General features: G+C 43.8%; 1 protein-coding gene across 1 annotated transcript; it reads left to right on the forward strand.

Moving 5' to 3' along the window:
- The first annotated feature begins 1,782 nt into the window (after positions 1–1,782).
- On the forward strand, positions 1,783–14,578 carry LOC133447264 (LON peptidase N-terminal domain and RING finger protein 3-like). The gene is made up of 11 exons (XM_061725875.1): positions 1,783–2,524; positions 5,761–5,879; positions 5,980–6,102; positions 6,217–6,333; positions 6,845–7,191; positions 7,300–7,414; positions 7,500–7,621; positions 8,722–8,880; positions 8,972–9,134; positions 9,238–9,387; positions 10,373–14,578. The coding sequence occupies exons 1-11, from the start codon at positions 1,933–1,935 to the stop codon at positions 10,529–10,531; spliced, it is 2,166 nt and encodes a 721-aa protein (XP_061581859.1). The 5' UTR covers positions 1,783–1,932; the 3' UTR covers positions 10,532–14,578.
- The last annotated feature ends 409 nt before the right edge of the window (positions 14,579–14,987 follow it).

Genomic DNA, 14,987 nt, shown 5'->3' on the forward strand with positions numbered 1-14,987 from the left:
CTCCAGGGATAACTATTCTGTCAGATCAGTTTAATAACCAGACACAGGTGCTTCTTTTAAAATGGTACGCTCTCACAAAATTCAACTCAGTTTTGATCAATAAAGGCTGATCTTCTTCTTAATGAGGAGGTTTTAGTTTGCTGTACATCTCCACAAGTTACCTTAAAGCCCAGTGTGAAGAGTCTTGATCACTCATGTTAGGTGTTCAGGGCCTGGGTTTTGATATCAAAGTGCAACATGTAGTTTCCTGCCACTTTTATGCAGCAACACAGCAGCAAACTTGTGACTTTGTTCTGCTCAGAGTTTAAGCACTTTAATCACTGAATGGTCTTGGACCAAAATACATGCTTGTTCATCTGGTTCATCTGGATCTGGTTTGTTGTGGTTCCAGAACCAGAACCAAGCAAGGTGAGGCAGCGTTCAGTTATTCTGCTCCTCACCGGTGGAACAAACTTCCTGTAGACCTGAGGTCTGCTCCAACTGTAGATCCTTTAAATCAGGCCTAAAAACATTACTGTTTACTGAAGCGTACCCTTAAATTAAATACTTACCTGCTGTACTCTACTGCCCTTAGTTTTCAGCAACTTGTGCTTTTTATTATTTTACCTTCTTTTCTCATAATTTTATTTCATTTTATTTGTTATTTACTGTCTAATTATGTCTTGCCACTTTTAATGTTGATGTAAAGCACTTTGAGTTACTTTGTGTTGAATTGTGCTATACAAATAAACTTGCCTTGCCTAAACCCACTTAACTGCTCCCTGTTGTAATGATTAGAGTCCACAAGCCCAGAGCAGATGGAGTTTAATTGGTCATATAACATACCTGGGAGTTATTTATATAAGTTGGCGGGGAGCCTAGCAGCAGCCCCGGCAAGGTGACCCGTGCCGGCACTCCCGGCCTGCAGTCCCCGCTGCCCCGTCCCCCGCTGACCCGTTCCCCGCTGCCCCTTCACCGGAGTCCCGCATGCGGGTCAGACTGGCCCCTGGCCCCGCCCTCTGGACAATAGCCCCGCCCCCTGGGCGCATAGCCCCGCCCCCTGACAAGGCAAGGCAAATTTATTTAGCACAATTCAACACAAGGTAATTCAAAGTGCTTTACATTGACATTAAAAGCGGCAAGACATAATTAGACAGTAAATAACAAATAAGATTGAAAAAAACGAAGAATAAGATGATAAGAAAAAAAGTAAAATAATAAAAAGCACAAGTTGTTAAAAATAAGGGCAGTAGAATACAGAAGGTAAATTTAATTTAGGAGTACGCTTCAGTAAACAGTAATGTTTTTAACCCTGATTTAAAGGAGCTGACAGTTGGAGCAGACCTCAGGTCTACAGGAAGTTTGTTCCACCGGTGAGGAGCAGAATAACTGAACGCTGCTGAACCTTGTGGTTCTGGTTCTGGAACCACAACAAACCAGATCCAGATGAACCTCAGGGGTCTGGGAGCTTCATAGGAACTAACAGATCAGCATGGATTTTGGTCCAGGACCATTCAGGTCTTTGTAGACCAGCAGTAAGATTTTAAACTCTATCCTTTGACTCACTGGAAGCCCTTGGCACTAGCCCCGCCCCCTGGTCACATAACCCCGCCCCCTGTCCCCAGAGCCCCGCCCCTGGCACCGCCCCCTGGCCCGACACTGACACTATTACATGTGAGATTGTTTTGTAACACTTTTTCAAACTCGTCCAATGAGAGCAGCAGCTGGGCGTCACGTGACCCTAGTTTTTACATAAGGACCCCCCCTCGCCCCCGCCTCCCTCCTCGCCTCGGTCCATTGAGAATTACATCGGTGCTTTTCCACCCAGACTTAAGCTGGGCGCATGCAGGTCCGGGACACTTCCCAGCCGGACACACGCAGGCAGCGGTCATGCCCGCTCACGGAGCCGCGCTCTGCCAGTACCAGTACTAGTACCAGTACTAGTCAGTGATCATGGGGACCGAGGAGGACACCATGCTGCGGATCGCCGCCACCGCTACACAGACCCAGCCCCGGGACCTGAGCCGGGACCTGGAGCCGGCCGCGGCCGCGCACGAGTGCCGGCCGGCGGGGCTCGGGGACCCGCAGCTGCTGCTGGCCCTGGGGGGCCACAGGCTGCAGCCCGGGACCCTGGCCCGGCTGGTGGACCACTTATCGGACAGTGTACGGGTGCAGAGCCGGGGGGACCGGGGGGAGCAGGACCGGGGGTCCCGGGACCCGGAGCTCTCCTGCGGGCTGTGCCTCAGCTTCCTGTTCGAGCCCGTCACGCTGCCCTGCGGACACTGCTACTGCAAGCGCTGCCTGGAGCGGGAGAGACGGGAGAAGGGGCGGCCGGCGGGCTGCCGGCGCTGCCCCCGCGGGGTAGAGGAGGAGGACGCTGGTTCCCCCCTGCCCTACCGGGTCACCGTGGTGCTGGGCCAGCTGCTGGCCCGGCTGGCCCCCGCCCTGCAGCTGGCCGGCCGGCTGCGACGGGAGGGCAACGGGCTGTACGCGGAGAGGAGGATGGCGGCGGCGCTGGACACGTACGACCGCGCCGTGCTCATAGGTACTATTACTATTATTATTATTATTATTATTATTGAGCTTTATTTCGAATATGCATATTAATTATATACATTTTTCCAAATGCAAGAGAATCAATGAGCTTACTTATAGAACACAAAAAGCATAATATAAGTCTATATATCAAAATGAATATACATCAATTTATCAACATATCTACATATAACTATATATCCATATATATTAACAGAGATATACCCATACGTAAATACTGTATGTATAATATATCTCTCTCTCTATATATAAATAAAATAATAATAATACAAAGTAAATATATCCATATACATACATATATATAACATGTTTATTTCCATAATATTAATCTATATATCTACACATATTAAATAAATCTATATACATTTTTATTCGCCACTGTATTTTGAGAAAAAAGTTTCTTTATATCTTTTTTTAAATTGTGATATGTTTTGACTTTGTTTTACATCTATGCTCAGGCTGTTCCAAAGTTTTACACCATAGGTACATAACTCTGTTGTATCACCAAACTCTGACCGGGTTCCTCCCGCCTGGTTATGAAAGCAGGGCGGTGTGATGTGGTAACGGCGGCCCGTAAGTGTGTCAGGCGCCCGGGGAGCGCCGCGCGTTGGGTAACCGGGTCAAGCCTGAGTTATGTGCGCGTCGCCGCGTACCTTACGCCGTAGCCTCTGCGTTGGTGTAACGCGGAACCATAAATCAGCCTTTCGCCGGACCAAACATTACGTAACGCAGGACCCGCCTCCGTCTGATAATTGCATTGTGTAACGTGAAACTAGGAAACTGCAAGATGTGGGTCAAGGGGATCATAGCAGTTCACAAACCGGCTGGAAATATCAGCTGTTTCCAGACAAGTTTATGAGGGAGAGAGAAGAGACTCCGGGATTGATTTAATTTACTGCCGTGAGTGTGATAATAGAGTTAAAATTAAATAGCCTGGCTTAATTTTATTTAGGGGAACATGTTGCTAAATAAAATTTAAAAAAAAAGCCAGAGTTTAAAAAGTATTCACATTTTCAGGGTACTGTGACATCACAGATCCTGATCAGAGAAGTCTGCCTAATGTGACTTCTTGCTGCATTTGCTTGTAGGCGATGAATATAACTTATAAGGGAAAAGCTTTATGTGCTAAGTTCCTCTGTAAAGTTGGACATTTGGATATGGGAGTTGGTGGTGAATGACTTGCTTGTGGAGCGGGTCCCCAGGGGTCAGTCGAGGAACTGCACTTTTTGTTACTTCTGGGTTGACTTTTAAACAGGAGGTCAGACGGTTGGTCTTTGTATTTGCTGTCCATCTGAATTTGGTGGCTAAAAGCTGTAACAGATTTTAAAAGATGCACATCTTTTAAAAGAGTTGGATGATATAATATCCTGCCCTCCTTAAACTGGCTGCTGTAGACAGAGCTGAAAAGTTGTGGTTAAAAAGAGTGCTTTTGTAGTGTATCTGTGTTCTTCTGACGTTTCCATAACGTCTCAGGAAGTTGTATCAGTTTCTGTGGAAAAGGAGCATCATAAGTGTTGTTTAACAGGCTGAGTCGCAGCAGCCCGTTTCCCTCATCAGACTGTTTCATAAATGTGGTTTCCGGCACCCTTGCCAGCTGACGTTGTGGTGGTGTGACACGCAGAGGGATTGAAGATCACTGCGGGTCCCCAGCAGGAGAGCATTTATCTCTGCTGATCTGATCCGAGGTCAGCACCTGACTGTTGCTGAGCCAAGTAGTAAAAGACTGGGAGGACCCTTTAAGACACTTTGTTTAACGCTAATCATCATTAATCCACCAAGAAAGACCTTCAGCCCCAAACTGGCCTCTTCATCCTGGATGTAGGTTATGATGGTTGTGTGTAGGCATGTAGCAGAGCCGCGGTAGCTCGGGGCATGTCACTAGAATAGCCCCGGGGTTGTAACCAACACAAATCTCTGTCTGTGTGTGTGTGTGGAACAATGTTGCTTCACTGAGGAACTGAGAACAAAGTGAATCAATATTTTCTTGTGTCTGGCTTGTATAAATATGTCTGGTGGCTGCACGTAAAAATAATCCCTCTTTCTTTCTCCTGGGTGGCTCCAACACCTCCGTTTGAGTCCTCTCTCCTGAGTGACTGATATGTGTGACCGCGCAGGAGCAGGGAGGCTTCATTTAGATTCTCCAGGGGCTAGCTGCGACATTTGCATAAGTTTTTATATGTAGTTACGAAACCTGAAATGTGGGTGACCTTGATAGAGCTGCTTGGTTTTATAAGGGGAGGATTTTCCACAACACATTTTGTAACATGGAAACAGATCTATTTTAAAGTCTTTTTATCATGTTATTTAAGATTCTATCTTTTATTTCTATTCACCTTTAAAAGAAATGAACTAATGAGGAAAGATTTGTTTGTTGCTTTTTTGATTTTCAGCCCTAGGATTTGATAGAAAGGTTGGAAATCTTACCCTGAAGGAAAGAGTGTTGAAAATGGCAGTAAAGTCACTTCAGATTGTGGTTTTAGTTTGTTTTATTTTGGTTTGGGTTAAAATGATTATTCAAGTCATTTATTAGATAAAAGAAGCAGAACATCAGCTGCTTTAACGTCAATCTCTCTTGTTCTTCAAATGAAATATCTTTACCCTTAAGACTGCTTAGATAATAGTAACACGTAACAGCGCCGGTGTGAGAGCTTTATGATGCTACAACTCATTGATTGGAGAATAATTAAAAGATAAATCGATGAGACTTTTCCATTCTAGTCTTTTATATCCCAAAACCTAACTCATTCCCATTTCACCCAATTTCCTACTTATTCTTCAGATTGAATTTAACTATTGATTAGATTTAATTTAGTTGTTATCTAATGCTAATAACACCTTTGATCTGTACGGGTCAAGCCAGGTTCTTTTTGGTCAGGGATCTTCACTTTTGTAACTGATTATGAATCCTTCAAATAAAGAAAATGAAGAAACAAGCAGTAATAAATAAACTTATCTTTTAGTTTTTCCCTATTGTTTGGGTCAGTATGATGGCTAAAAGTGAAATTGTATAAGTTTGTTTGCTGGAACTGTGATTTGAATAGTAAAAGGTTGCTTTTATTATCTATGATCCAATAAAGATATCTTTTTCAATTAATTGGGTAAAAATAGAACTTGACATCATCAATTTTCAATCTTGTGGGATTTTTGTATGCTGATTAATGCCTAAGAAAAGTTTTTTCCACATGTATGTAATTAACGGTCGTAAACCCTTCCTGTCGTCCTCAGCCCCCACAGACCACATACTGTTCAGTAACCGCTCCCAGATCCACTCCACGCTGAAGCACCATGAGAAGGCGCTGAGGGACGCTGAGGTGGCCTGCAGGCTGATGCCCCGGTGGTCCCGGGTAAGACGGACAGACGGCCGCACAAACGGCTGCAACACAAATAATCAGTGCTCAGATGCATTGATGTTACGAAGTCTCACACCCTGCTCTTGTTCTCCAGGGTCACGCCCGGAAAGCCCAGGCCCTGACGTCGCTGGGCAGGACGGAGGAGGCTCTGAGAGAGTACCTGGTCTGTCTGTCCATAGAGCCCGACTGCCGATCGGCCAAGTCGGACGCCCTAAAGGTGAACATGACCGCATCAGTTCAGCTTCAGACACCACATCTGTTTTGTCTCTTTTTCCTAACTGTATCCAGCCTGTTCCAAAGCAATAACTCCAACCCTGATGTCTTCTCTCAGCTTCTCAGTGATTTCCTGGCCCCGCTCTCGGATCAGGTCCCTGAACGCATCTCAGACTTCGCCAACATGCTGTCTTCCAGAGCACACGTCAAAACCGGCATGGGTGCTTCCTTCCAGGTAAAGACGCCCCGCCTCTGACGGTCACAGCTAGGGCTGGGCGTTTTTGGACAAAAATAAAATCCAGATTTTTTTTTTTTTTTTCTCTGAAAACCCGATTTTCGATTTCGATTTTTTTTGTAAAACTACAAAAGACAATGGAATAAATTGTTTCAAATATTTTATCTTTATTTTTAAAGAAAAATAGCAAACAAATTTCCCTATTGGGAATGAAGTGTAATTGAAAGACACTGTAAATCCTCCTTGAGTTTAGTAAAGTGACAACATTTACAATTTTCTTGACCAAACAAACATGACTAGACGAGCTCTGTCTGTAATACAGCCAGCTGCAAAAAAGGAAAATCGATTTTCTGATTTTCCTTTTTTTAACATTGTCTTGATTAATAAATCCGATTTAGATTTAAAATCGATTAATCGCACAGCCCTAGTCACAGCGGTCTGCTTAAAAGTGTGTATTCACATCATTAAAGTCTTTGTTCTTCATGTTTTTCCTGCTCTGCTCCTCCTCCAGACCCTCAGTCCCAGCTCGCTGCCTTCAGCGTCCAGTCTGTCCCTCAGCGTTCCTGCACCTGAGACGCCAGTAGATAGTCCCGAACAACCTGAGAGCAGGAGGATCGAGCCCTGTCTCCCCATCAAACGGAAGCGAAGGAACACTGAGGAGGACGAGGAGCACCAGGGGAAGAAATGGAGACCCAGTGAGCTTCCAGCGGAGCACAGACACGCTCTCCCCACCAGCAGGACTGGGTGTTCCCCGCCTGATCCCGTCTGTCCAGAGCCGGCGGAGGCGCCGGGCTCGCTGGGCTCGGTGGTCGGAGACCTCTTGGACCCGCTGGATCTGGAGTGTTCTCTCTGTATGAGGTGAGTCTTGCTCGGTCAGTTAGCAGCTGTGTAATGAGACTTTAACTCACGTACTTCTGTGGGTCGACGGCTTTAGTATTTGACGGTATTTGTGCGTTTCCCACCCAGACTGTTCTACGAGCCGGTGACGACGCCCTGCGGTCACACCTTCTGTCTGCGCTGTCTGGAGAGATGTCTGGACCACAACCCCAAGTGTCCCCTCTGCAAGGAAGAGCTGTCTGAGGTACGAGATAATGCCCCACAGGGAGCACGACCAGCACGGTGTTTCCATGGAAACGTTAACCCTGTCTGTTCCCTCCCTCCTTCAGTACCTGGTCCAGAGGCAGTACTGCAAGACGGTGCTGGTGGAGAACCTGATATCCAAGTATCTTCCCGCCGAGTTCAGGGAACGGCAGAAAATCCACCAGGAGGAGATGGCGGAATTTTCCAAGTAAGTTTTCAGCCAGCGGGACTTGTTTTCATTCCTTTGTGGCTAGTGCTGGGGATCGGTTCAAATGTCAAGGATCGATTCGATTCCGATTGTTAAGATTCAGAATCGATTATCAGGATTTGATTCGATTCCGATATTGATTTGGGGTTAGTGTTATTAAAACAGTTTTTTGAGCTGTTGCATGAATGATATGACTGTAATTATGCAACATATTACTACTAGTATTATATTGAGATTAAACAGCAAGTATTGTCAGCTAATGATGCTGTAAGGACCAATCAGCTCCCAGAATGCTGATAGAACTGCTTTCAGAAACATCATGTGGGTCAGAATTACCAAACAGATGACGAATGAAATCGGTTTTATTTTTCCCACATTCTGTTTTAATTTTTTCCATTTCCGGTCTATTTCGATTTTAATTTTTGAGAATTTGGTTTTTAGCATTTTATGCAAATGTAACCCCAAGACAGTATATAAAGTAATGAAATATAGACAATTTATGCAATTATAACTGAAAACTTTAAGGTTTTCATACCATTACACATAAAGGAAAAAACATGGCACCAGTTATTCTGGTGTCCAACAAAACATTCCTTTTTTGGGCTTAAACAAACAAAAAAAAAGTTGTAATATAATAATGAAAAAAAAATTTAGACATTAATGGATTTTTAGGAATTAATATGAGAATCGATTTAGAATCGGAAAATCGATTTATTTCAAAACCAGGCCTATTTGTGTCTGGTAAGAACCCCGTGCGAGTATCTACGTCATGTTTGACCCACTGACCTACTATACATAAGATATCACGTGTCTGACCCCGTGACCTCTTCTGAGGATGTCACGTCAGGCATTAAGTGTCTCTTCCCTCGGGCTCTAATGCTAACCGTGTCAGCAGGAAGCAGGTTCCCTCGCGGGCTGTTGGAATTATCGCGGGACGTACAGATTAGTTTTGGCTTTCCTCCAAAGCCTTTTCTTTCAAGACGGTCGTAAACGTAGATTTAAAGATTGCTGCACCGTGACTCAGCTGTCCATCAAACTGAACTTTGTGTTTCTCTCTGTTTCCATCAAGCTGAACTTTGTGTCTCTCTGTTTCCCTTTAGTCTTAACAAGAATGTGCCTATATTCGTGTGCACCATGGCCTTCCCCACCGTGCCGTGCCCCCTCCACATCTTCGAGCCCTGCTACAGGCTGATGATCCGCCGCTGCATGGAGACGGGAACCAACTGCTTCGGCATGTGTCTGGGAAACGACCTGAACGGGTCAGTGCAGCCGCTACACGTTCTCCCTAGTTTTGAAATCTGAGCTTCAGTAGGGTCCAGGGAGTGACACCTGTCCTCCCTCCGTCTCCAGGTACGCCGACTACGGATGCCTGTTGGATATCCGCGACGTCAAGTTCTTCTCTGACGGCCGGTCCGTGGTGGACACCATCGGCAGACGCAGGTTCAAGGTCATCCGGCACAGCGAGAGGGATGGATACAACACGGCGGACATCGAGTACCTGGAGGATGTTACGGTATGTCGGTGGAAGGGGAGAGACGGGGCAGGAGGACGGAGGAAGGGCTTAAGAAATACCGAGCAGAGTTCACAGATAAGCTAACGTTGCGTGTGTGTGACAGGTGGAGGGGGAGGCGGAGCGCGAGCTGCAGTCGCTGCACGACGCCGTGTACAACCAGGCCCTGGTCTGGGTGAACTCTCTGAAGGCCGAGCAGAAGGAACGTATCGAAGGACACTTTGGACCCATGCCGGAGAAAGACCCAGAACTTCAGGTACGCACTTTCAGATTCTAGCTTCAGATAGTAATGTTTGTGGTTTGAATTCTGAAGCAGCTTTTGATGTGTATGTTCATGGAAACATGCACACGCATGAACATACAGTGAGGCAAAAAAGTATTTAGTCAGACACCAGTTGTGCAAGTTCTCCCACTTAAAAAGATGAGAGAGGCCTGTAATTTTCATCACAGGTATATCTCAACTATGAGAGACAGAATGAAAAACAAACGCCAGAAAATCACATTGTCTGATTTTTAAAGAATGTATTTGCAAATTATAGTGGAAAATACGTATTTGGTCAATAACAAAAGTTAATCTCAATACTTTGTTATATAAACTTTGTTGGCAATGACAGAGGTCAAACGTTTCCTGTAAGTCTTCATAAGGTTTTCTACACTGTTGCTGGTATTTTGGCCCGTTCAACTCCCTCCAAAGATTTTCTATGGGGTTGAGATCTGGAGACTGGCTAGGCCACTCCAGGACCTTGAAATTTTTCTTATGAAGCCACTCCTTAGTATCTCTTTGGTCTTGGCCATAGTGGAGTTTGGAGTGTGAGTGTTTGAGGTTGTGGACAGGTGTCTTTTACATTGATAACCAGCTAAAACAGGTACCATTAATACAGGTAACGAGTGGAGGAGCCTCTCAAAGAAGAAGTTACAGGTCTGTGAAAGCCAGAAATCTTGCTTGTTTGTAGGTGACCAAATACTTATTTTACAGAGGAATTCACCAATTAATTCAGTAAAAATCCTACAATGTGATTTCCTGGATTCTTCTGTCTCTCATAGTTGAAGTGAACCTACAGTATGATGACAATTACAGGCCTCTCATCTTTTAAGTGGGAAAATTTGCACAATTGGTGGCTGAGTAAATACTTTTCTGCCCCCTTGTATAGCACATGCATCACTTTAATATATGTATTTATCTTGTATGAGTCTAATTTCAGTTCATGTTCTCATATTGTTGCTGTTCTGCGTTCCTGCAGGCCAGTCCCAACGGGCCGTCCTGGTGCTGGTGGCTGATAGCCGTTCTTCCTCTGGAGGGCCGAGCCCAGCTGCAGTTCCTCGCCATCAACTCTCTGAAAGATCGCCTCAGCGGCATCCGCAAAGTGCTGCTCTTCATGGCCCAGAGCAAGCACCGGTGATGGGCAGAAGGAAACCCAAGGCCCAGCCCAGCCCGCTCTTCCCTGGGATCCACAAAGAAGCCCCGTCGTTGCAGCTTCAAAGGCGTAGCGTGGATTTCCTCTACAAACCAACATCAAACCTAAAAAGGCAACGACAATGTGTTAAGCTCTTCCACGCGTCGTCTTCTCAACGCAGAAAAGCACAAAGGACGGAGGACGTGCGAGCCTAAGCTGCGTTCAAACAGGACTTGAATGGGATTTCTTAACCTCAATGTCATTATGTTTTACAGACGTGTCAGGAAATGGGTTGAGTCTCATCACTGTAGCTAACTCTGTTTGTTTAACTGATCCCTGAGCACTGCGAAGACAAGTCTGTCCCGCCGGCCCTGCGTTTACAAGCAGTACTTTGTAGTTTGGTTGGAGTATTTTCATCACTTCACATCTCCAAAAGCTGAAATTTCCTGTTTGAACATAGCTTTAAAAGCAAAGATGACACCGATTCTCCCATTTTTAGAAACGTAGACAACTATCTAGTGTAAATCTACAGTCACTTCCGCCAGTAACTGCTGCAAATGTACAGAAAAAGCTCTTCCAGAGACCAAACTATCAATCACTTTTATGATCATGCACTCAAGACAGATGAGGGGTTTGTGTTTTATAGGCATTAAACACGATTACTTTCTAATGAACTCAACCTCTGAACGGAGTTGGAATCACGGATAGATCTGAGTCCGGCCTGTCCGCACTTGTGCTGCGTCCGTGTTGACAGCTTCCCCGTCTTCCAGCGTCTCGTCTTCCTGCAGTGCTTCCTGTGTTCGCTCCGTTTCTGCCTCTTTCACAACGAATGGACAACAGTGGACTGAAATTGTGTACGTTGTGATGTTTCTCTTGGACTATCGATCGTGTTTGGAGCGTCCTTTTCTGTGTTTTGGATTTGTTTTTCATTATTTATTTTATTATTTATGCATTCAGTGATATTGTTTACATTTCACTATGAGAGGGATGCGGAGGTACTCACTTTCCAAAGGCTTTTTTTTGTTAAACATCGGACTCCAGCAATCACCCAAGTCATCCGTGCGACGCTGTTCCAGCCACCGCCGGACCCTCGTGTCCAGATTTCCTCCCTCCAGCTTTTATCCACGTCCCAAACCCGTGACTGTGGACGTACCTCCATTCCCTCGCTGTCCGGAGCCCCGCAGAGAGAGAAACAGTGCAATCATTCCCACCAACATTTGGATTGCTTCTATTTATGCAGTATTTATTCTTTTATTCTGACTTTCTTTGCACTTCCATTTCAACTAAGGGAAACATTCGATGACGGCAGGCCTCTGTTTTTGTTGGTCCGAGTACTAAATCCCTCCCGGGTGGTTGGACTCTCCACCTGCAGCACCTGCTACAGAGCGTACGGGCCAGTGCCTTCCACACACAGACGATCGTATTCGCTCTGGTCACAAACCAGCGCGTTTTTTTTTTTACATTTACAAGTCCTTTTCTTTCTTTTTTTTTTAAAGAAAAGGGGTTTATTGAAAACAACGGCACAGGATCAATCGAACTAAAATCGGAGGAAACTTCCAGACATATTTTTAAAGATGAATATGTTTAAAAAAAACAAGAAAACCACCCAACCTCGAGGCCTTGCTGATGTCTGTGACATGATTGTTTTTATGTGGCAAAAGCGGATCTCTGAGTTTGCTTTGCTTTTGAAATATTTTATTTTGTGTTTAATTTTTACGTGTTTCTTTCTTAGTAATGTTTGTATTTTACAACTGGTTTGTCCTAGAACAGGAAGTGTTATTGCGAATCACCCACGTGGGATTATTTTGTAAAGGGCCAAAGCTATGTCATCCTGATAAAATGTGGGTGTGGTGTTCACACACAGTTTAACCTGTTCAACACAATCTGATGGTCGAAACGACACAAACTGCAGTTCTTTTATCATGCACTATGATCATGGATTTGTACTTTATCGTGGGTTAAATCCCACACGGAGGCATTTGTGTGTGAGACAACTGTAATCCTGATCATTGTTAAATGAGAACTGCTAAATAGTTCATATTATAGTTCAAAATGTACGAGAAAAAGGGAATAAAAGTTAAATCCAGCTGCACATCCCGTCTAAAACATATCACTGAAACATATCAGACAGGTGGTTAGGTGAGTTTCCTGATCGATGTGAATGGGTTAAAGGGAATTTTTGAAGTGGATAAAGTTGAGTAAATGTACACAGACAAAAGGAGGAATGTTGCTTAATTATAATAATAATGATGATAAAACGGAGTGTCTGTTTTGAGTTGGACATCTTTCATACTCGTAATGGCAGCAGAAGCATGTGACGAGGCGACTGTTCATTTATTTACATAACTGTTACCAAGACGACGCTTTAGTGTCTCAAATACTCCAGTTATCTCTCTCCTTCGTCACTAAAATGTCAACTGATAAAAGCTGGATCCAAGTTTGATTCTCTTCATCATTTATAACAGACAATATTGTATTTTTCTCCAATTCAAACTATGAAGATGTTCTCTAAAAGCATCTAATAGGGACTAATATTGACTTGCCATTGTCATTATTTATGCGACCCACAGTGTTTAAGATATAAAGATATAGCTACCACTGAGGGCCTTTTCAGGTTTTTTATTTTCAGTAATAACTGAAGAGCATGAAAGGTAATAATTTATGGAAGCTTACTGTTTAATGTTTCTCTCCATACTTGATCTAGTCTCCACACGCTGGTTTCAGCTTCTTGTTTTGTGCAGATTTTAGCCACCGACACGTCTCGGGAAACTAAAGTAGCCTATTTTCCAAAAGTGCTTTTCTCAGGCCGACTGTACGGCACGCAGAACAACTCTGGAGTAAAAGTTAGGTCCCCAACTATGAAGTTATGTACCTAACTTAATAGTTGGGAAGGTAACTGCTGCCACCGTAACTCAGAGGTGGAAGAGCACCGGGGAGTGACTAGATCTGTCACCTACGAGCAGCTTCAGTCTCTCCAGACGGCTGACAGTTAACAGCAGCTCCAAATCTTTCTGTTCGTGCTGGAGAAAAATAACAGAAATATGACAGCTTTTTTTTTTTAATTTATTTATTTTTTCATTGCAATTCCTTAGATTGGGTTGTGACGGAGATGAATTCAGAAGAAGTTGTCCAAGCAACCACACGGGTTATAAGCTAAGATGCAGCTGACTTGGAAATAAGACAATTGCCTCCTCGTCAAGGACTGAATCCTTAAGCATTTTTTTTTGACGGGTTCAAGAGTGTCGATTTGATATTTTGTAGCAAACTCGTCTCATAACTGTGAACATGCTGATACACTGGTAAAAACATTTCTGACTGTTTCCTGGTGCTGAGTCACAGAAGCAGAGTGCACAGAGCCTTGAGCGTAGACGTGCAGTTATCTGGCTACGCACTAATGATAAGATATCGTCTATTACCCATTAAAATACTGATCTGACAGAAGTCACTCCTCCTTTGAAGAAGCGTAATTACCTCTTAAATACTTCTGGAGCACTTGTGGAGCAGCAGAAAGTTCAGTGATGCTATCTGATCTAATTTTATTCAGTTCCTGTTGTTTAATCTTTGTACATAAAGTGGGATTTGAGATTGTAAACAAATATTTTGTATCATATTTCCATCATCATAATGTCGCCTCAATCATTAAGATAAAAATAATAGTAATGGTTTAGGTTTGTGGGATTGTTTTTTGAAAAATTATGCAAAACATTGGCACTTAAAAAAATCAGTTTTCAGGTAAATGGAGCAACTTCATGGATGTAAGGTCATTTCTTGGTCTCTAGTTTTTCATGAAAACCTTCCTTGTAACATCTTGGGAAGTTTCATGTAAAACTCAGTCACCAGTTGCTCCTGACGTGTTTAAAATATCCCAATATCTGCAGTAGCCTCAGTTACTACATGCTCACAGAAGGTGAATGTGTTTGACATCTTGATGTTTTCTGTTTACGTCTGTTTTTGACGGTAAAACCTGAGTATGCAATTGTTTGCAAGGTTGGGTACGTTGTGAATAAACCTGAAGGTTTTGGTTCCCGGTCCTTTTGAGGACCAGGAACAAACCGGAGCGTACACCAGTGTGTCCTGTGCTCTTTTCTCATGTTCTTCCTAGCTTGTGCAGATATTTGCACTTCAGATTGTTGGTTATGTTGCGACGGAAGATTCTCATTGACAAAACGAGAGTAGACCCAAAACCTCTTGCTGTGTGAACAGCACAAACCAGGCCATAAATGGAAAAACTCATAAAGGAAAAATCTAAACTTCTCTAGAGAGAATATGAACTCAGTTTTAGAAATAATACATAAGTTTATAAAAAAAATTAATTAATGCAAAAATAAGGAAGGATTTGAATCTCATACAAAGAAGACAGAGCTTCTGAAGAGAGAAACAGAACGAGTCAAACTAAAGAAATTACTAAGGAAAAGAAAAGACGACTAAAGGACCCAATATTAAAAATCTCAACTCTCTCTAA

This window comes from Cololabis saira, chromosome 7 (genome assembly GCF_033807715.1).
Source record: "Cololabis saira isolate AMF1-May2022 chromosome 7, fColSai1.1, whole genome shotgun sequence".
In the NCBI taxonomy this organism is placed as follows: domain Eukaryota; kingdom Metazoa; phylum Chordata; class Actinopteri; order Beloniformes; family Belonidae; genus Cololabis; species Cololabis saira.

Coding starts and splice junctions, on each gene's coding strand:
- LOC133447264 (XM_061725875.1), top strand. CDS start 1,933: ATGGGGACCGAGGAGGACACCATGCTGCGGATCGCCGCCACCGCTACA. Junction 6,103..6,216: donor CCAAGTCGGACGCCCTAAAG/GTGAACATGACC, acceptor GTCTTCTCTCAG/CTTCTCAGTGATTTCCTGGC. Junction 9,135..9,237: donor AGTACCTGGAGGATGTTACG/GTATGTCGGTGG, acceptor TGTGTGTGACAG/GTGGAGGGGGAGGCGGAGCG.